Source organism: Alexandromys fortis, unplaced genomic scaffold (assembly GCF_014885135.2).
Source record: "Alexandromys fortis isolate MF-2015 unplaced genomic scaffold, M_Fortis_MF-2015_v1.1 scaffold_35, whole genome shotgun sequence".
Taxonomy (NCBI): domain Eukaryota; kingdom Metazoa; phylum Chordata; class Mammalia; order Rodentia; family Cricetidae; genus Alexandromys; species Alexandromys fortis.
In genome coordinates this window covers 41662-64289 of record NW_026067913.1, presented here as the reverse complement: position 1 = coordinate 64289, position 22628 = coordinate 41662, and the positions used below count along the sequence as shown (strand labels likewise).

Below are 22628 nucleotides of genomic sequence, written 5' to 3'. Positions count from 1 at the left end.
GTCACGTGGTGGCCCTGGTTACGCCGGGTGGCGGCTGTGGGGTCCCGGGCACAGGCGGGGGCCATATTGCCGGAGGCTGGCTCTGGGAGTGGAGGGCCCGAGCGGCCTGGCAGCTGACCGGAGCCGTTCCTCGCCATCTCTGCACCTCGGGCCTCGGAGAGGAGCTGGAAGGCTGGGCTTCATCCAGCTCTCCCGAGACGGCGATGGTTCCCTCCAGCCGTCGCTACCCGACGACCCTCCATGGCGGCCGCGCCTTCCGAGCTGCTCCTGCCGCCGCCCCTTGCAGCCGTGGGTTCCTATCGCCCCCCGAGCCGCAGTCGTCCTTCCGCTCCAGGGGCTGATGGGCGTCGAGCTGGGGGCACAATGAGAGGCGAGAAAAACTACTACTGCCGCGGGGCTGCCGGGGATCACGGCTCCTGCCCCTCGACGCCGTCGCCTCTGACCTCGACCCTGCTCTTGCCGGCGGAGGCCGTGTCCAGTAGCTGGTCGGGGCCCGGGAGTGGGCTGTCGGGAGGAGATGAAGAGGAGACGCGGCTCCTTCAACTCCTGCGCACCGCCCCGGATCCCTCCGAGGCGTTCCAGGCTTTGCAGGCTGCCTTGCCGCGGCGGGGCGGCCGGCTCGGCTTTCCCCGCCGCAAGGAAGCCTTGTATCGGGCGCTCGGCCGAGTGCTGGTAGAAGGCGGGAGTGATGAGAAGAGGCTCTGCTTGCAGCTCCTCTCGGACGTTCTTCGGGGCCAGGGGGAGGCAGGTCAGCTGGAAGAGGCCTTTAGTTTAGCGCTTTTGCCCCAACTAGTTGTCTCGTTACGAGAAGATAATCCAGCCCTACGGAAGGATGCGCTACAGATCCTGCATATATGTCTGAGGCGCAGTTCTGGCCAAGTACTTAGAACGCTTATACAAGGCCTGGAGAGTCCAGATGCCCGGCTTAGAGCATCCACCGCGCTGTTGCTCCCTGTCTTGCTTACTCCTGAGGATTTATTGCTGGGCTTGGATCTCACTGAAGTAATAATATCTCTGGCCCGAAAGCTTGGCGATCAAGAGATGGAAGAAGAATCTGAGACAGCATTCTCCACACTTCAACAAATTGGGGAACGGCTTGGTCCAGAGAGGTTTCAATCCTACATCTCTCGTCTGCCCTCTGCTCTGCGGAGGCACTACAATCGCCGCCTGGAGTCCCAGTTTGGAAGTCAGGTTCCTTATTATTTGGAGCTTGAAGCCTCTGGGTTTTCTGAAGATCCTGCCCCTTGTATAGCGACTTTTTCCAGTAGCAATCTGAAATTCGGGATTATTCCTCAGGAGCTGCACGCGAGATTGCTGGATCAGGAAGACTATAAGAACAGGACTCAGGCTGTTGAAGAACTAAAACAGCTGCTGGGGAAATTTAACCCAAGTTCTACCCCTCATTCTAGTCTTGTTGGTTTCATTAGCTTATTGTATAATTTGTTAGACGATTCCAATTTCAAAGTGGTCCATGGCACACTTCAAGTTCTGCATTTGCTGGTTATTCGCCTGGGGGAGCAGGTCCAACAGTTCTTGGGACCAGTTATAGCAGCTTCTGTGAAAGTGCTGGCCGACAACAAGTTGGTGATCAAGCAGGAATACATGAAGATCTTTCTAAAGCTAATGAAAGAAGTAGGCCCTCAGCAGGTGCTCTGTTTGCTCCTGGAAAATCTTAAACATAAACATTCCAGGGTCAGAGAGGAAGTAGTGAACATTTGCATCTGTTCCCTCCTGACCTATCCCAGTGAGGATTTTGACTTACCAAAACTGTCTTTTGATCTTGCTCCAGCTCTCGTCGATAGCAAACGCAGGGTACGCCAGGCAGCTCTAGAAGCCTTTGCTGTTTTGGCGTCATCAATGGGCTCAGGGAAAACCAATGTCCTTTTTAAAGCTGTAGATACTGTTGACTTGCAAGATAACGGAGATGGAGTGATGAACGCCGTGCAGGCCAGATTGGCCAGAAAGACTCTGCCACGGCTAACAGAGCAGGGATTTGTGGAGTATGCCATCCTCATGCCAGCTTCTGCCCAGGGTAGGTCCAGCCATTTGGCACGTGGCGCAGATACAGACTGGCTTATGTCTGGAAACAGAACTCAGAGTGCACACTGTTACTGTGGTGACCACACGAGGGAAAGCATGCAGCTGTATGGATCCTACAGCCCAACGATCTGTACCCGAAGGGTCTTAAGTGCTGGGAAAGGGAAAAATAAATTACCATGGGAAAACGAGCAGCCTGGAGAAAACCAGACCTCCAATTCAAAGGACACTAAAGATACAGAGCAGGTATGCTTAATTTTCTTGAGTTGAAAATGAAAGAATTTACAATGAAAATTTTGAATTAAGTGCTGACACGGACATCCATTATAGTGGTATGAGTTATGTAAGTCCATTTGATAGGGTTCCTTCTTGATTAAATTTGAGGATGAATATGATAGGGACAATAAATGGTTTCAATTTTGGCTTATCTTCATCATGTCACTCAGTCATAAACAGACATCAAATACCTAGTACATACTGGATGATGAACTAATTCCAGTGCCAAGTGGTTTCTGGAGAAGGTTGCAAACTGGCAGTTCACCTGTCCGCTAAGTGCTAGACTAGAAATACAGAGTGCTGTGGAATGCCTGCGCAAGGAGAATAATCTCACTAGAGCAAATCAAAAAAGTCTCCTGGGTTCTGACCTTTGAACTCAGGTTCCTGTCCCTGAAAAGGTTTTATTTTAAAATTTACAAATCTACATGTAAATTCAGGGTAAGTGACTACTCATGTTCCTCATCTTTATTTGCCTGTTAACATCTTGCAATATTTGCTCCATATTTTATGAACCGTTTGATAGTAAATAGCACAAATTTTGATTTTCATTCCTTAATATTTTGACATACATCCCCTAAGTTATTTTATAACTGTATTGCTGTGTTCCAGAATATTAATAGTAATTGAATAGTATATAGCTTTTATTTAAATTTCTTCATCTGTTCCCAAACTGTGTTGTATATTTTTTATTTTGCTTTTATCATCAAGATCCAGTCGTGGATGTTGTGACTATTGTCTTTTTATCTAGTGTTATGTCCCTGCTTGTTTGTGGGATTTGTATGTTTTTCCATGACTGGCCCCTTTTCTTCCGAAAGGCTGGGGCAATTGTTTTGTGCAATATCTCACATTGTAAATTTATCTGATTGTTTCTGTATGATTAGACTGAAGATAAAAATTCTTAGCAAATATATTATCTAAGTAATGGATACCACACAGTGGGATTGCCCCACCTTGAGGAACACATCATTTTGTCATTTGATCTAAACTGACAACAAGATCCAATAGAAAGGTATATTTTCCCTGTTACTATAGATGTTACATTGAGACCCTACAAATACCTCAACAATGTTTTACTCGTTGTTTTTGACATCCAGTAAGTATTTTTACTTCTATTAGTTATTGCATTGAGGGCTACAAAGAGTGTAATTAAAGACAGAAAGCATTTCTTCTATATTTGTTGCCTAAAATTCTTTATGTGTAATTATTTTAATCTATCTTTAATTTTTGCTTTTTAAAATTGAGTTTGTTTTTTTTTAAAAGATTTCTCTCTCTCTCTCTCTCTCTCTCTCTCTCTCTCNGAGGGTATCAGATTTGGTGGAGCTAGAGAAGGTAAAAGATTCATTGGCTGGCAGTGTAAGTGCTGGGGACAGAACTCTGTCCTTTGTAAAAGCAGCAAGAGCCCTGAACTGCTGAACCTTCTTTCCAACCCCAAATTAAGTTTTTTAAAATTTATTTGCAATTCAATTTTTTATTGAAAATCTTTTTCATGCAATATATTCTGATCAAGGTTTCTCCTCCCCAACTCCTCCCAGCTCCCTATCTACCCAGATATAGTTTTTCTCCCAGTAGGAAATAAACAAGAAGCTAAAAAATAACAATCCAAAATAGGACAAAATAAACAAACAGGAAAAAAAAAAAAGCCAAAGAGAAAGCACAAGAAACACTCGAACACATATCAAAAACCATAACATATAAGCAAAAGATCTGTAAGGTTTAAAAAAAAAAAAAAAAAGCCCAGACAAAGTACTATGGGATAAAACCTGTCCAAAATACCATTTAGTTCATTTTGTGTTGGTCATCAGGTTAAGGTGTTTGACGCTAAAATACCCATGTTTGACCAATGATCTTTGGGCATGACTAGTATTTGAGTATTTTCTTAAGTACCAAGGTTTTCCTGGTATTTTTCTAGTTTCACACTGGGATCTGCTGGTTTTTTTTTTCCTGTAGGATCCTAATATTGGCAATATGGTAGAGTAATATTTCAAAACCAAATTCTGCATATGGTTTCACTCAGTACTAATTCTTGCTATTGCAGATCAGTCCTTCAGTGGGGAAAACCAAGAAGTATCTTCTTTAAAACAAGCTCCTGAGTAATCCCAATTGAATTGGGCCTTGAGGGTTCTTTGCCGTTTTCTGTTATTCCGTATTTGGTCTTCCTTCTTTTGTAACCAAGAGCCTAACTTCCAACATAATTGTAAATGAAGCTCAAGATTTCTTTGTGGTTCTTTTTGTTGTTTTTTTGGTTTGGTTTGGTTTGGTTGGTGTTATTTTTTGTTTTTTGTTGTTTTTTCCTCCAAAGAGAGGGTCTCACTCTGTTGTTCTGACTGTCCTAGAACTTATTATGTAAACGAGGCTGGCCTTGAACTCACAAAGATCCACTTCCTGAATTCTGGCATTAGAGGCGTTGTCTAGGTCCATAGTTATTTATGTACTTTGAATTGTCACATAGTTTTATTAAGACTCTTGAAAGAGTTGGAGATGTAGCTCAGTGACACAGTGTTTGCCTGACATGGCTCCTGGTTTCTTTTCCAGCACTACAAAAATGAAATAAAAGCAAAAACCTAACAACCAACAAAACTTTAACCTTATTCTTTGGCAGAGCAAATACTGATGCTCCTTATGATGGATTTATACCCCAGTAGCCTTCTCGTAACTTGAAAATTTTATAAATATCTGGCCTACTGAACGTCATAGCTTAGAGACCTGGTAAACTGTGGAGAAGAGGGTATTTCTGCTTATGACCCTGGGGCTAACTTGGTACTGGTCAGCATTGCAAGGAAGGACCAAAATTTAAAGTACTGCTTCTAATGAGTGCATATTGCTTTTGCATCACCATAAAATAAAAATTATAAGTCAGGGATTTACAGTCTTTATAATGCATTTTGACATTTAGACTTCCTGCCACACACAGTACTGAGGCAGATGGAACAGACCTCTAGGTGTTGTCATTTCTCGCCTGTTCTTCCAAAGGGTTGTATTTAGTTAGTTATTTGTCGCGGTGCTGGGATTGAACCTAGGGCCTTAATATACTAGGTACGCATTCTGTTAGGCTATATGTGCAGTTCCGTCTTTTTTGTTTGCTTGATTTTTGTACTGAGGATTGAACTCAGGGCTTGTACTTGCTAGGCCAGTACTTTGTTGCTAAGCCAAATTCCCTGGCCCTCCAATTCCGAAATGTATAGGTTGCTTTGAAAATAGTTTTCAGATATATATAGTCTGTTTATATGATTACTGCCATGTTTTATGGTAGTAGTTAACTTTCTGTAAGAATTGTTCTTAGGGCTGCTTACCCTGTGTCTAAGATGTCTAAGATGTTTAGTGAGTATATTAAGATTCTGTTCTAGTGCTCGCTTCGGCAGCACATATACTAAAAGAGGAACATACAGAGAAGATTAGCATGGCCCCTGCGCAAGGATGACACGCAAATCTGCGAGGTGGTCCATATTTTTTTCTCTTTGGAGGGATATCTTGCTCAGTTTAGATATAGTAGGGAGGGCCTTGGTTCTGCCTCAAAGCAATGTGCTATACTTTGTTGACTTCCTGTAGGAAACCTTACCCTCTGGGAGGAGTGGATGGGGGTGGGGTGGGGTAGGGAGGTAGAGGCAGCCAGAGGCTGGGATGGAGTAGACTGGGATTGATATGTAAAATGAGAAAAGATTGTTTTTTAAAAAAATAAATAAACTAAAAAGAAATAAGTGCTAAAGAGAAATAAGTGTTAAAAAGTGGATTCTTTTCTGGCTGGGTATGGTGTGGTGGCACATGTTTATAATATTAGCACTTAGGAGGTGAGGCAGGCAGTCTTTAGTCAAAGACTTAGTGACTTATAGGCCAAAAAGGGCTAAAGGACGTCTATATCAAAATGCTAATACTAATCATAAAATGGTTCTGGTGCTGGTCATAACAACAGAAATCAGAAAATGAGTACATTTCTGAAATGCTAGTTTGGACTAATTTACATTGAAAGCTTCTGTGGTGAAACTGAAATTTATCATAGTAATCATGTTGTGGATATGTATTCAGAAATGCCTGTAGAAATCCATTGTAAGTTATGTAAAATGAGGGCATGGACTAAATAGATACGCATTTGAAAATGTATATCTTTAAAAAGTGTACATATGTATTTTTATTGTTACTGTTTGTTTTTAGAGCAGAGTTAGGATGATAGCCGCAATGGAAAGTGCAGGTATTTGTGAATTCCCTGCCCACACTTAAATAGTCTGCTCCCAGCTTCTAGCACGTGGTTGGTAAGCACATCACAGTGGTAGAGACAGCGAAAGCACAGTAAGACGAACTAAAACGTTCATCCTTTACTTTAGGCCTCTCTCCTGCCTTGTATATTCTATGGGGTTTTGGCAAGTCTGTGTGCATGGGACTCTCCATTGTGGTCACATAAGGGATAGTTTGATCGCCGTACATACATAACCTCTGTGCTATGAATGCTCATCCCTGCTCTCCTCTCCATCCCTTATTTCCTCATGTTTGCCTTCTTCTCAGTGCCATGAAATTGCATCTGTGCCAGCCTCCTAGAATGAGGTAGGAAGTGGGCCTTATGCCTCCTAGAATGAGGTAGGAAGTGGGCCTTACGCCTCCTAGAATGAGGTAGGGAGTGGGCCTTACATGTCTGCCTTCTAAGGAAGATTATAGAGAATTGTCATAATTCCTTCTACAAATGTTGACTAGTGAACATAGCTGAGCATGGTGCTTTCTGTTCTCAAAGGTGACTATTCATTGAATTTAGAGGTAGACCTGGTCAGATGGTCTGTTTCTTCCTAATATTGATGTGATTTGTGTGCTTTTCTTTAATTTCTGCTGTTAGAAATATGTGTCTTCTATATGTAGCCTTATCAGTTTTATTGATCTTTTCAAAAAGCCTCCCTCTGGTTTTCATTGATTTCTATGCTAATTTTTATTACTTTTTCCCTCTGCTTTTAGCTACTTGTTCTTTTTCTTGTTTATATTTTATATATTTTTTTGGAAGGAAGTGGGGAGCATTTGTGCCATAACACCTGCAGGGAAGTCATAGCACAGCTTGAGGGAGTGGGTTCTCTCCTTGAGCCATGTGGGCTGGGGGGCCTGAACTCTGGTCATCAGGTTTGGCTGCAGTCTTTACCTGATGAGCCGTCTTGCTGGCCCAACAACTTCAATTTTTAATCATGGTAACAATTTTGTCATTCCAGAAACATCTTTATCTAATTTTAAATTTGTTTAAATTTCGCTTAATATTTTTTCTTTGACTTAAGAAGTGTAATTTACAAGTATATTATTTGATTTCCAATTATGGGGGTTTTTCTTTTCTTTAAGTATTATCTTTATGTTGCTGATTTCTAGCTTAATGCCTTTGTAGTTTGAGAACAGAAACTGTATTGTCGTATTCTTTTCAGTTTCTTAGTGTGTTTCATGGCCTAGAATATGTGTCTTTTCTTTCTGTTCGTGTGTGTGCACAGAAGTGTTTTTCCTCAAGTGACCAGTGTGTGGAGGCCAGGGGTTGACACTGAGAGACTCCCTCTATAGATGCCGACCTTCTGTATTGAGATAGGGCTTTCTCATTGACCCTGGAGCGCAAGGACTCCTCAGCAAGACAAGTGATCCTTGTGTTTCTGTCCCACTCGCTTTTCACTAGGGTTGCAGATGCTGGACCCAGCAGGTGATCTGAACTCTGTTCCTCATTGCTGGAGTTCTTACCTTCTCTTCTGGCTGTCTCCTTTGCTCAGAGTGTTGTCTTATGTTGACAAATGTCCCTTGTGAGCTTGAGAAGAATACCTAATCTTTTGCTTGATGAAATTATCTATAGCTGTTAGTTATATCCAGTTCATTCATGTTGTTGAGTTCAGTAGTGCTTTCTCCTTTGTTCCATAGGATCTGTCCATATTTCTGATACAGGTATGATGAAGTCTCCAACTGTAATACTAGATTCATTTATTTCTCTGTGCAGTTTTGCTCATATTTCCATCACATAACTTGACACTATGTAATTAAAGATGATATTAGATGATTTTATTTTCTTGGAGTATTGATCCCAAGTATATTATCATATGGTACTCCTTTTATGGCAATTTTTTTTTTGCTCTGAAGTTCACTCTGTCTGAAATTAACACAGTCGTGTCTGATTTCCTTTTTAAAATTTTATTTGTATGAATATTTTGCCAGTATGTATGATGTGTACCACACATGCATACAGTGCTCCTGGTGGCCAGAAGAGGGTGTTGTTGGATCCTCTGAGCCTGGAGTTTTAGACAGTATGAACTGCCAGCCAGATGCTGGGAATCTAACCCCTGACCTCTGGAAGAGCAGCCAGTCAGTGCCCTCAACTGCTGAGCCATCTCTCCAGTCCCATGCTGCTTTCTTTTCATTCATAGTAGCATAATATATCTTTATACTTTTACTTAATGTGTATCCATTAGTATATTTAGAGTTGCTTTCTTGTAGAAAATAGTGCTGTGTTTTGCTTTTATTTTACTCAGACAACTTTTAAATTGTTTCTTTTGTGTGAGTATGGTATATATATGATCTATATGCTGTGTATGTATGCAGGAGCTATCTGTTATGTACTTTATGACTCTGCCTCATTCCCTTCAGACAGGGTCTCTGAAGATAGCCAGCAATCTTCAGAGTCTCTTTGTCCCTGAAGCACTGGGGTTACCAACATACATTCAGTCATGCTCTACTTTTTTTTAATGTGTGTTCTGGAGATTTGAACTCAGGACCTCCTGCTTGCACATAAATGCTCTTAACTGCTGAGCCCTCTCCATAGCCCATCTTGTGTTTTAGTTGGTATAGATCATACCATTAACACTTAATGTGATGGATTAGTATATACATATGTTTTATTTGTTGCTTATCTTTTTATTTCTTCCTTAACATTTTTTGTCATTTGTAGATTTAATTGGGAATTGTTATGATTCTGTTTTCTTCTTTTTCAAAGCATATCAATTGCTCTCCAATTTTTTTCTCTTTCTTCCTTTCTTTCTTTCTTTCTTTCTTTCTTTCTTTCTTTCTTTCCTCTCTTACTTATTCTCTATATTTTATGCTTGTTCGTTTTCTTCTAACTGTAGTTTTGCCTTAGAGTTTGTAGTATACATTTACAGACATGATAAATAGAAACATTAATAGTATTGTTTGGAGTTGTTCTTGGAGCAACTAAGAACAAGAAAAATAGGAGCTGAAGATATGATTCAAAGCTTAAGAGCACTTGCTGCTCTTTTAGAAGACCTGGGTTCAGTTCCCAGCACCCACATAGTGGCTCACAAATATTTGTAATACCCTCTTTCAACCTCTCTGTACAACATATGCATTCATGGTGAAAAGATATACATGCAGACCAAACACCCACCCACATAAAATAAAAATTTGAGAAAAGAATAAAGGAAATTTTTATTATACCTCATTGTTTTTCTAGTGTACTTTGTGTCTGTCTATCTGTCTGTCTCCATCTGTGTGTGTGTGTGTGTCTGTGTCCACATGCACACACCTGCATGTGTATTTCAAGGACTTAACCTATTGAATTTTCTTTTTATATGAAGAACTCTTAACATTTGTTGTAACACAAGGTCTTATTGGGAGCTTGCCTCAATTTCTATCTGTCTATGGATGTCTTTTTGTCCTTTTTGTGGGTAATTTCCCAAGATTCAGAGTTCTAGGTTGGTGGTGTTTGGTTGGTTTTCCCTTCCTGTTTCTTGGCATTTTATTTCGCTCTCTTTCTTCTCACTTCCATGATTTCCAAGGAGTCGGAGGTGATTTTTACCCGGGTCTGTGTAAGTCACGTGTTTTTTCTCTCCGCCTCCTCCTCCTGCAGTGTTCTTTGTCTTTGATTCTCTGTTCTATAGCTGGAAAATGATGTGCTCACACATAGTTTCTGTGGCATTTATCTGCATTGGTGTTCTGTGAGCTTTGTGGACTTGTGATTGGGTTTCTGACATTAATTTAGGGACATTCTCAGCCATTATTTTCTCACTTTGCTTTTTTTTTTTATATGTTTGTTGCTCCTTTTATAGTTTCCCACAGTTTTGCATATTCTGTATATTCTTTTTTAGTCTTTTTTCCCCTTTCAACGCTTTCATTTTAAAGTTGCTGTTGTCCAGACCATGTAAGGCACACACTGATGGCATTCCCACTTCTCTTTCAATGTTTTTTATCTTACTTTCTTTGCTTTCTCACAATTGCCAGATTTCAGTTTATATTAACATGTTCTTGCATTTTTGTCTGCTTTCTCCTTTCTAACCTCTTACATGTTAATTATAGGTTTCCTTTTTTTCTGTTTGAATCATGGCCTAACTATTCCAGCCTTGTTGCCATATTTGATGCTGGTCTAATGCTTGTTCGTGTTCTTCTAACTGATGTTTTTCTTACTAGGTTTGGTTTGTTTAGGATTCTTTTGTTTTGTTTTTTTTGTTTTTTGTTTTAGTGTGCCTTATAAGTTTTGGTCGCGAGTTGACTGTGGTGTACTAGAGAAAAAGTAAGTGGTGAGTGCTGTTAAAGTATGGGGGAAGTGTTCATTAGTCCTTTAATGAGAACTTGGGGATACCTGTGCTCTGGATTCCGAGATTCACCTAAGCCTTCAGCTTTCCAGCCAGTTGTGTAGCAGAGGTTGCCTAGAGGGAACTGTCACTGACCAGTTTCCTTCTGTTGGGTCACCAGGTGCTGGGGACTTCAGCACATCAGCTTTGCTTAAAAGGAAAAGCTGCTCCTCAGGGCAGGCCTAGTTAAGCATGGAAAAGCTCTGTGTATTGCTAAATAATTGGTAATATTTTCTCTTTTCTTGCCAGAAACACTAAACTTTTTCCTTCACTATGCAGTGTGAAGTCATGATAGAGTTCCTGGAGGGAAACTCAGAGAGGAGCAGGGACTCTGCTATGAATTACTCCTGCCCCTTGAGTTTTAGCTTGTCCCAGTTGCTGGTATTGAGCCTCTAGCAATTTGTTAATTAACAGTTCTTTTCCCTACTCTTCCTCTGTCTACCTCACAGCTATCTGCTTAGAAGTTCCGCCTGTTGGTTGTAATTCTGAGTATCTACCTGTTTGCTGCCATTTGACTTTGAATGAATATCTCTGGTGGATTGAAAAGGAGTCTGCTTGGCTTTGAATGAATATCTCTGGTAGATTGAAACCACGTTTTGAATGGTGTTAGAATTTCTCAATTCCTTACACACATAAGTCAGACTCCTTACATCTGTGTGTGTGATGTGTGTGTCTCCATGCTTTTCTTTTGTTGTTGTGTGCCTGTAGTACTGTGATTGTATGTAGAATCTCACACGCATGGTAGGAAACTACTGTTCTTTTCTGTACCCTCAGCCCTCCTTGACGCTGTATCAGTTTTCACAGATAATGTAATTACAAAGTTTATGTAACACAAATAATAACAAACAGAGTCAGATATTGGGGTTCAACCTGAAAACCAGAAAAGCAAAGCAGCCAAGCCACCAGAGAAGCCTCACCACTACCAAGGCCGGGTGACTTCAGGCTCAGCAGTCTAAGCCTCTCTTTCCTGCATTTTATATTCCCTCTAGTGCATTAGAAGTGTGTGACTCCCTAGGACTGGGATTAAAGGTGTGAGGCACCAACGCCTAGATTTGTTTCTGCTTTGGTCAAGAGTTGCCCAGGGTGACCTTGAACTCAGAGCTACCCTCCTCTACCTCCCTCCTGAGATTAAAGGTGTGTGCCACCACTGCCTGATCTCTAGTGGTTAAGCTTTGCCCTTCTGATATTCAGGCAAGCTTTATGTATTAAAACAAATAAAATATCACTATAAGTTTAAAGTCAACCATAATTACTTCATTAGTTTAATAAAAAAAGTTCCTATTTTTTTTAATAGATGGATACAGTTTTGCTTCAAATCTGTAATAGAATTAGTTTAAGTTGTAAGTTTCAAGGCATTCATGAAAGGAAAAGTTGAAATAAATTTCTAAAAGCCATTAATGATTATTCATAGATGTAACACCTGATGTGTGTGTATGTGTGTGTTTGTGTATCCTGGTTGTCATTAAAACTGCCTTTGTGCTAAATAAATGCTTTTAAATGTGTCATTAATTTGATGAGTGTTTGTTTAGCTCTTTTAGCTCTCTTTAATATGCCAATCACTAATGATGTGATAAGATACCATGACTAAAATATTGTAATCATAATTTAATTTAAAAAATTTTAAAGATCAATTAGATGCTCATTGGAGTGCTTCAGTAAAGCCGATATTTTGCTTGTTTTGTTTATGAGAATTAGCACATGTCAAGATTTTGACAAGTGAAAGATGGATGTAAGAAATTCTATAAAGGATATACTGATAAATTGCTGAAATAAAATGGAGAAAGGATGGGAATAGCTCTACAATTGAACAAGAGAGACTAAAGGCATATTAGACCTGTGAATGGCCCCAAAGTTCTGGTGAAGGAGAAGCCTATACTAGTTATGTTCAAGACTGCTAGGAAGCCTGAAAAGAACGAGACGGGCAGCTCTGGAAGCCGTGCAGTGAGACCGTCCCTGAAGCCCAGCTGATGGGTTCCCTATCGAGAGGCATATAGAGTAACAGAGTGCTAGCGACTGCATTAGTTACTTTTCTGTTGCTGTGACAAACACCAGGACCAACGACAGCAGTTTATTTAGGCTGACAGTTGCAGAAGGGGCATCCATGATGGTGGGGGAGACATGGAGACAGGCTGCCAGATCAGAAAGCTTTAACCCTAAAGCATAAAGCAGAGAACACAAACTGGAATGAAATCTTAAAACAGCCGGGTGCTGGTGGCACACGCCTTTAATTCCAGCACTCGGGAGGCAGAGGCAGGCGGATCTCTGTGAGTTCGAGACCAGCCTGGTCTACAAGAGCTAGTTCCAGGACAGGCTCCAAAGCTACAGGGAAACCCTGTCTCGAAAAACAAAAACAAGAAAGAAAGAGAGAAAGAGAGAGAGAGAGAGAGAGAGAGAGAGAGAGAGAGAGAGAGAGAGAGAGAGAGAGAGAGATTAAAACATACTTCTTCCAGCAAGGCCATACCTCCTAAGCCTCGGCAAACACCACCACCAGCTGGGCCTCATTCAGACACTACGAAGGTCAGCTCTTGCTCATTTAAGGAATAGTAATAGATGAAACCAGTAAGACAAAGCTTGCTAATACCTCAAAGCTGAAAGAGAAGCAAAGCAAGGTTCTAGAGCAAAGTGCAAGACAGATAAGGAATGAGCCATCCTGTTGAATGTACGACACTCTGAAGCAGGTGTAACAGTCCTTAGCGTCCTGGAACTAGCTCTTGTAGACCAGACTGGCCTCGAACTCACAGAACTTTGCCTGCCTCTGCATCCCAAGTGCTGGGATTAAAGATGTGCACCAACAGTGCCCAGCTCTTTAATATCTCTTATTCAATTTTATTTATTTATTCATTTATTTATTTATTTGTTTGTTTGTTTGTTTATTTATTGAGATAAGGGTCTTCTCCGTAACAGCTCTGACTGTCCTAGAACTCACTTTGTAGACCAAGCTGGCTGAGCTCAAGAGAGGTGCTTGTGTCTGCCTCCCAAGTGCTGGTATTAAAGATGTGCATAACCACTGCCCAACTCTTTTTATAAAAATTGTATATATTCACATAAAAAATTTGCAGAATAGGAAAAAAAATTAAATTTTTTTGCAATCTCACTGTTTAAAGAGATTTTCATGTAGTCAATATTTGAGTTTTTTTTTTTGTTGTTGTTGTTTGTTTGTTTTTTGAGATAGGGTTTCTCTGTATAACAACTCTGGCTGTCCTGGAACTTACTTTGTAGACCAGGCTGACCTCCAACTTCCAGAGATCCAACTGCCTTTGCCTCCCAAGTGCTGGGATTAAAGGCGTTATTTGTTATTGTTTTAATTTATATATGAAGGTCAAGTCTTATTTTCATAAATGAAAGTGTACCCCTTTAGAAAATGTTGTATTGCCTGTGCCTATGTATGTGCATGTGTGGTTCCTCTGCAGAGGTAAGCAGAGAGTACTGGAACTGGACTTATAGTTGTGAGCTGCCATATGTGTGCTGGAAACTAGATCCAGGTCCTGGAACAGCAGTGAGAACATTTAACCACCAAGACACTTCAGCCTCCAAGTGTGCAGCCTTTCATGTACTTTATTATGAACATTTTTTCTTTAACATCAGATAATATGTAGTAGGAGGCCAGTGGCTATGGATAGTAGTATATTTAATGTCATAGTCTGTTTAACTGATATTTTTTTCAGAGTTTAGAGTTTAAAATTTTAGTTTTTTTTTTTTTTTTTTTAGAACTCAGAGAATTACCGTTTTTGGTTTCTTGATGAATTATCTTTGCCTTGACATATAAACTGATAATAACTTTCTTGTTATATTCTGACTTAACATCATAATTATGTAGTTACCAGGTGGTTTTTTTTATCAAAATAGAAAATTTATATATTTAAAGGTCATTTTGACATGGAAAAGAGCCTTTTCATATAATATAGGAAGTAGAGTATTTAAAGTTAAAAGCATGAAATGAATACTGAGGAAACATAGGCGGTTAGCCTTGAGCAGGCGTCTGTCTTTCTGACCATGTTCCAGGACAAGCTGGAGTTTATGGACCCTTTAAAGCAGTCCTGCTCAGTGCCGTTCTTCCTGGTAGTTAACATAAACGTGTCATGATGCCTTTCTCCTTGGCAATGGCCAGACAATATGATGGTGGTAGGAACTATTTTTGTTTTGATTTTTAATACTATTTTATTTTAATCTTATTTCTTTTTTTAAAAAAATTACATTTAATAGTTTATGCATGTGTGACAGTATGCCACAGTGAGCATATGGTGGTCAGAGGACAACTTGAAGGAGTTGGTTTTCTGCTTCCTCCATGTGAGGGTCAAACTCAGGTCATCAGCAAGCACTGAGCCATTTCTCCAGCCCGTGGTGTTGGGTTTATAACAGTACTTTTCCCTCTGTTTGTGACAGCTAAGAGAAATGTCAAGCAACATAGTACTATGAGGACATAGTAGGATGAGTTTATTGCTGCTTACTTTTGAATAAGAAAGCCCTGATATAAAGGACAGAGTGGAGAATCAACTCTAAATTCAGCTGGTAGACTCTGTGGTTAGCACTGCAGATATTAAGTATGAAAGGTGCAGAAAATTTGGTCCCTGCATTCATATGTGATGTACATGTTTGTTATGTCTTATTGATTGTGTTTATTACGTTCCCTTGCTTCTCTATAGCAAGGTGTGTGTGTGTGTGTGTGTGTGTGTGTGTGTGTGTGTGTGTGTGTTTTGAAGTTCAGGAAAAGATGGGCTTTAGTTTACTGTTAGCAAATTTTAATGTGTGTATGAATTGCTTCAGGATCTTGTTCAAAACATAGATTCTGGAGCCAGCTAAGTGACTCAGTGGGTAGAGGCACTTGCCACCAAGCCTAATGACTTGAGTTGGGTATCCACAACCTATTTGATGCAAGAGGAGTACTGACTGTGACTGTATTCTTGTGTGAATAGGAAAACTCTTCCTGTTAGGTGTGGTGGCACATTCCTATTGTTCTTGAATTTCACATGTTGAAACAAGATTGTGAATTACAAGCCAGCATGGACTAATAGGCAAATTTGAGGTCATCCTCTATAAACCAATCAGTAAATAACAGGCTTGGTAATGTATTTATAGCTAGGTTAGTAGAGTGCCTACCTAGAATGGATGAGATTCTGAATTTAATCTCCAGTGCTTCAAAAATTGGGTTTGCTGGCTTCTACCTGTAATGTCAACATTTGGAATTTAGAGGCAGAAAAATCAGCAATTTAGGTCATCTTTGACTATGTAGGAATTTGAGTCCATCCTGGGCTATGATACCTGATCTCAAATCTTCCAAAACAAGCCACTTTGGTATTAGAGTTTGTCAAAATCATGAACAGTCTGAAAGTTATTGGTGTAAATACTAGAGTATTGCCAATAAGTAGTTTCTTTTTAAAATTCTAGGATTCTCTTTAAATGAAATTTTTATTTTTAATGCTGTTAAAAAAACATGAAAATTATAATTATGTTACTGGAACAGAGAACTGCTTGTTCTCTCTAATGGGGAAGCTTAAAAAAAAAAAAAAAAAGAATCAGCCTGAATGTAGAAGAGTATTAGAGTCTGGAAAGGCAATGGGGAGGAGGATGAGTAAAAGTAGTTGAAATTAATGTAAAAAACTATTGTAAAAGAATCTTTACTGGAGCTGGGCGGTAGTGGCACCCACCTTTAATCCCAGCATTGTGAGACAGATGCACGCAGATCTCTGTGAGTTCGAGGCCAGCCTCAACTACAAGAGCTGGTTCCAGGACAGGCTCCAAAGCTACAGAGAAACCCTGTCTTGAAAAACAAAAGCAACAATAACAACAATAAAGAGAATCTTTACTAGGTATTTTATCTGTTAATATATCTTTTTTTAAAAAAAGAATCTTTACTAAGTTACCTACTATTTTGTCTTAATGTATCTTTTTCAAAGTATTCAATTAGAAGTTCATTGTAATGGCTTCGTTTAATTACATTTGATCCTTTTACTACTACACATGATCAATTGAAGAAATTGTAATACTGATTTTTGAACAACTTTTTATCACTTATAGATCATGTGATGTTTATAAGAAAGTACCTGGAAACCATCAAATAAATACTCTCTCTCTCCCACCTTACCGCCCTTCCTCCTCCTTCCTCTGTGTGTGTGTGTGTGTGTGTGTGTGTGTGTGTGTGTGTATGAGATATACTTGGGTATTTTGTTTGTTGCTAGTCAAGCCTCCCACATGATTGTGAGCATGTGCTTTATTGCTGAGTACACCTCTAGCCTCTTGAGTGGTTGTAACTGGAATCTGGTGGTAACACTTTACCTGTTCGTTTGTAGTAGTTATATTTGGGCTAAAGAATATTAGTACTAACTTTACCGTGGGGAGAAGAGTGGAATGTTTATGTGTTGCTTGTTGACTGATGCTGAAAGGTGGCATAGAGTAGAGCTTATGCTGCTAAGCAGACATTTTTTCCTTCGTGTTTTTCTTTCATCCTTTAATCATCATTATTTTGTCTCCTCTCTAATTGTCAGATACATATTATAGAAGGCTAAAGAAAGAATTAGGTATAGTAAAGTGAAAGTAGCGTTTCTATCTTGGAAGGAAAAATACTATCTGCGTCATACTGAATGAGTGTATTGCATACTCAAAAATATTTTTCTTTTATCTGAGTTTTGTAATTGGATCTACTTATTACCAAGGAGGCTTAGCAAAAATTTGCTAACTTACTCTTTTCTCAGTTTTCAGCTCATGACCTCATCCCATCTCCAAAATTAAAGCCATCTCAAGGAATGCCAGTCAATGATGATTTGTGTTTTAGCAAAAAAAGGTCATCAAGAAACTTATTTCAGAGTAGTCGGGATTTTAACTCAGATTCAATTCCTACGTGTGGTGCTGGTAAGTAAATGTTTGGGATAATAAGTGTGTTGAACTGTTAAAGATTCCCTAAATTTCATTATTCATTTGAGGGCCTGTAAAAACTATGTATAATCCAACATGCAAGTCTTTTTTAATAAGTGCTCATTGAAAGTTGGCTAAAAAGCGGGCACTTTGACACAATTGTTTCATGAGATCATAGGCTTTCTCCTTGCAGGCTGTTCATAGTGTAGGCCATGGTCATTTAATAAGCCTCTAATACTCTTGAGCATCTCTACATGTCAGGTACTTTTCTTAGTGCTGGGGATATAGCTTTCAAGAAAGGCATAACAAAGCCAAAAAAAAAAAAAAAACTGTATTCTATGCTGGATGTGGTAATGCACACCTTTAATGCTAGTACTAGGGAAGGAGAGACCGGCAGATCTCTGTGGGTACCAGACCTTGTCTACAGAGTTTCAGGCCAGCCAGGACTACATGTGAGACCCTGCCTCAAAAACAAAGGAAACAGAAAAGCCTTAATTCTAGTTGAGCAGGAGAACAAATATTAAATGAATGTAAGACTTGATAGGTTAGATGGTGATATGGAAGGGGAATAGGAATATTTTAAACTATAGCATTAAAGGCAGCCATATTCAGGAGGGGGTATTTGAGGCAAGGCAGCAGATGTGAGGAGAGAAGAACGTGATTGCAGGGCAGAGTAACTGAGAAAGGTAAACGGAGCAGTCTTTTCACGAAGAGCAGAGTAGTCTGATGGGGTGAAAGGAAGGAGTACACGGCTGAAAATGACAGCAATGACCCTGGAGGTCTCAGCTGCCAGAGCTCTTAGATGACTGAATGAAGTAACCTTCATTCTGAGGGAATCTTTAAAAAGTGCTGTCACGTGCCTTATGTCCTCCAGCCTCGTTCTGGATGTTACATTTAAAACAGGTGAAAGGAAGACAAAGGGTGAAAAGGAGAAGCGGTTGAGTTCCTTGTCATAACCCTGGCTAAGGTTTATAGAGGATTTAACCAGCATAGCAGTGAATGTAGGGAGAAGTGATTTGATTCTGATTACATGTCAGAGGTAAAATTGACATGATTTACTGGTACATTCCTTACAGAGAGTGAGAAAGTGGAAGTAAAAATATAATCTAAGAACATCTGCCAGAAAAATTGAAAAGATGTTTAATTGTGTAATTGTCATAGAAAATAGGTGTTTATCCAGGCATGGTGATGTATGCCGACAGTCCCAGCTCTGGGGAGATGGAAGAACTCACTAAGTAGACCGACAGGGCTGGCCTTGAACTCACAGAGATCTTCCTGCCTCTACCTCTGTGCCCAGAATACTCTTTGAGCTGTGTCAAGGCAGAATTCCTCTTATTTCTCTCTCCCTCTCTCTCTCTTCCTCTCTCTCTCTCTCTCTCTCTCTCTCTCTCTCTCTCTCTGTGGAAAACAAGACAAGAATAACATTTGTTACTGGGAAATCTGATTAGTCATAAGAGTTAAAGTCCAGAATATAATCATACCAACGTTTATGAAATATATATTTATAAAATTACACTTACTTTTACATTGTTTTTGCTGTTACCTCTCTTCAAAGGTAATACTGCAACTCAGCAGACAAGTCTTCCTGGGAAATGTGGGCAACTTGGACTGTCACAGATAGGTAGTAAAACTGGCAGTGTGGGTTCTGACTTACAGTTCCTGGGAACAGCCAATGGCCATCAAGATAAAGGTATTTATAAATATATACGCTTTCTGACACTAGTTCACATACTACTTTGTATGATCTTAATGAAAACTTGTTACAATTGAATATCAGTGTTTTTCATAATTGTTATTATAAAATATTAGACTTTAATTTTGATTTAAATATGACTAATTAAAGTTTATAAACTGATGAAGGCTAACATGAATTGAAAATAACATTAAATTAGTACTGTGTGCATGCAGTTATTTAAATTTAAAGCTAAGTCGACTTTATTGTGTCTTTTAGGAACTATAACTTCCTGACAGGTTGTTTCAGATAAGACAGGATATAAAATGAACATGGTGGCTTATGCCTGTGATCCGAGCAATTAGAATGAGGCAGGAGAATTGCCATGACATAAAGTCTAAGCCAGCCTGGGCTTCAGGGTGGGAACCTGTTTCAAAAAAAGGAGAATAAATGTAGAGATATAAGAGTATATTATATATTTATACACACACATACATACATATATACAAGGGTATACACGGCTTGTGTGCTAACAAGTAGCTGTGAAAATTGGTACCTTATAAGACAAACTCTGGGTTCCATCCCAAGAACAATTATTTAAAAAAACAAACAAATAAACAAAAAACTGTGCCTGTTTTTCACATGCCTTTAATTCCAGCACTAGGAAGGTGGAGTTAGGAGGATTAGGAAATTCAGTGCCAGCATAGACTGTGTAGTGAGTTTGAAGGCAACTTCACAACAAACAAAAGAAAAGATAGGACAAAAATAGTGCCTAAAGACAAGATGATAGAATTAAATCAGACTTACCAATAGCTGCTACCAACATAAATAAGAAAAACTTACCGTTTAAATTATAGTGATGGGACTGGAAAAATGACCCAGTTGTGGAGGTACTTGCCTTGCCAGCATAAGGATCTTTGCTGGCAATCTCTAGCCCCCAAATAAATGCCAAACCCAGCACAGGGCACCTGTAATGCAAGTGTTGACAAAGCAGAGAGAGGGCGATTCCTCTCTTTGACTGCCACTATTGCTGTGGAACCGAGAGCAGCTGAGGACCAGAACATGTGCGTGCACTAAGGAAATAAACCAATGCCGTCGAGGGCTTTTCCCTCTGAAGTGCCGTTTAGAGTGTGTGTGTATTGGAAGATTACAGGGTGGGATTACAGCTCCACTGTAGAGAATTTGCTTAACACGCGAAAGACCCTGTGGTAAATAGTAAATGTCACACACTTTTTAAAAGTCAGTATTTAAAAGGCATCAAAAGTAAGCTGAGAGAAGATAAAGTGTGGAAAAGGTACAGTAGACAAATGCTCAAGTATGTGTTGATGCAGAATATCTCCATCAAAATTATAATAAAAGAATAATTCACTAAAAATTCTCTTAATGTATGTATTTGAAATAAATATGCTTACATAGATAGAGTTTTATAAAATTACAAGAAGAAAATAACTTTACAAATACAGTAGAATTTTTCAGTACAATAAAAAAAGCTTTGGATTCAAAGGTATGAAGTGTTAGTGCTCAAAATTATGTGTATGCCTGACACCACACAAAGTCATAAATGCTGTGTGAGGGAATCTGAATGTAAAAAGGGAGGAGCCTTTGAACTCTGAGCCGGTGTGTAGCTGTAAATAACATATTCTGTTTGTTTTGTTACAGTATACGCTAGCCTAAATTTTGGCAATAAGACTCAGCAAACGTTTGGTAGTCAAACAGAACGAACTTCTTCATACTCTGGCTCAAGTGCAAGCCCAGGACCCTTTATCCTTCCATCCTATCCCCTCTCATCTCCTCGAGCTAGTCCAAAGCACACATCTCCTCTTTCTGTATCTCCAAAGAAATCTCAAGATAATTCCATTAGTTTCTCAAATTCTTGGCCTCTTAAAAGCTTTGAAGGACTATCAAAGCCAAGTCCACAGAAAAAACTTGTCAATCAGAAATCATCTGACCCTACAGGTAGGAATGATGGCAAAGATTGGTGCTTTATTCATGCTTATTTATGTTTGAATTCATGCTTTGAAGTTAATATATAATGTTAGATTTTAAAACCTGGCTAACTGTATTTTCTTTTGACCTACAAATATTTGGGAAAGTATTTAACAATATATTTAATAGACAGTAAATAACTAAAATTTATTTGAAATGACCATTTCTTGACTTATATTGCCACTTTAAATGCTTTTTCAGAACTCAGTAATAATGCTTTATAGTAGAAAGGAACGTATTGCTTAAGGGCCTACTGGCAAATTTTTATCATTACAATAAAAGTATCATTTATATTTTACTATAATATATATTCATGTATTTTATATTCATTAAATGTTTATTATTTGCTAAAATTATTGTAAAAAATTCTGTTATTTGCTGAAATATTACCTCTTAATAATATGCTACTCATATAAAATCATGATATTAGTATCATAAAATCATGATATTAGCAATCAGACAAATCCAGTTTCCAAATGATACTATTAAAAGGTGTTCCTTATATTTCCTACATGCTTTCCTATCCTCAGCCTGTAATATAAGATATTCTCCTTTTGAGATACCCACACAGCTAGAGTTCAGTTTATAACCGTAAGCTCGATGCTTTCATACTCAGCCTATTTCATCGCAACATTCTCCTCACACTGATCCTTCACATCCGGATAAGATCAAATATCCTATCGAAAACCAAGACTTCAATCTGTGGGTATAACACAGTGGTAGAGCTGTTGCCCTCGCTCTATGTGAAGTGCTGATTTTGTTCCCAGAATCTCAAATGTGTGTGTGCTCAGCTTGTTCTCCCTAGTGGCCAGTGCTGCTTCACACACACCAGTCCCTGAAGTACTGCTTTTAGAGTTACAGCAAACCAAAAATATAGGCTTCCTGGCTTATTATAAATTTTTATCATTAGCAAATATTAGTCACGATGACTGAAAATGCAGCTTAGTTCATAGTATTTTTATGTAAATGTCGGGATTTCATATGCTTGTTTTTGCTATGTTTATTAGGGAACATTGATGCTTTGTTTCATCTTATTTTACATAAGTCTGTTTCTAATATAAGATAATCATAGTAGTACTTTCTTGTCAGAACTGCCAGCCTGTAGTTTAGGCTGTCTCAACTAGCTCTTATAACTTAAATTAACCCGTTTATATTAATATACATTCTGCCACGTGACCTTACCTCTCTTCTATCTTGCACCTACTGTTTTCTCTCCACTCTGGCTGGTGATTCTACTTTTCTTCTTCCCAGAGCTTGCTCTGCCTAGAAGTCCCGCCTATACCTCCTTCCTCGCT

The 22628-nt window shown here is 39.2% G+C and overlaps 1 protein-coding gene and 1 non-coding gene across 4 annotated transcripts in view; both read left to right on the top strand.

The window, feature by feature from the left end:
- Window positions 1-90: 90 nt before the first annotated feature.
- Window positions 91-22628, top strand: part of Togaram1 (TOG array regulator of axonemal microtubules 1) — a 61092-nt gene continuing 38554 nt past the window's right edge. For 2 of the 3 annotated variants that reach the window (XM_050138809.1, XM_050138807.1), the window contains exons 1-4: window positions 91-2283; window positions 17516-17672; window positions 19231-19365; window positions 21007-21303. In XM_050138809.1, the coding sequence (XP_049994766.1) occupies window positions 241-2283; window positions 17516-17672; window positions 19231-19365; window positions 21007-21303 (2632 nt within the window). In that variant the 5' untranslated portion in view covers window positions 91-240. The remainder of the gene's footprint in view (window positions 2284-17515; window positions 17673-19230; window positions 19366-21006; window positions 21304-22628) is intronic. The other variant, XM_050138810.1, reaches the window with a different exon arrangement.
- On the top strand, window positions 5657-5762 carry LOC126499637 (U6 spliceosomal RNA). The gene has a single exon (XR_007591133.1). It is a non-coding gene; the product is annotated as a U6 spliceosomal RNA (small nuclear RNA).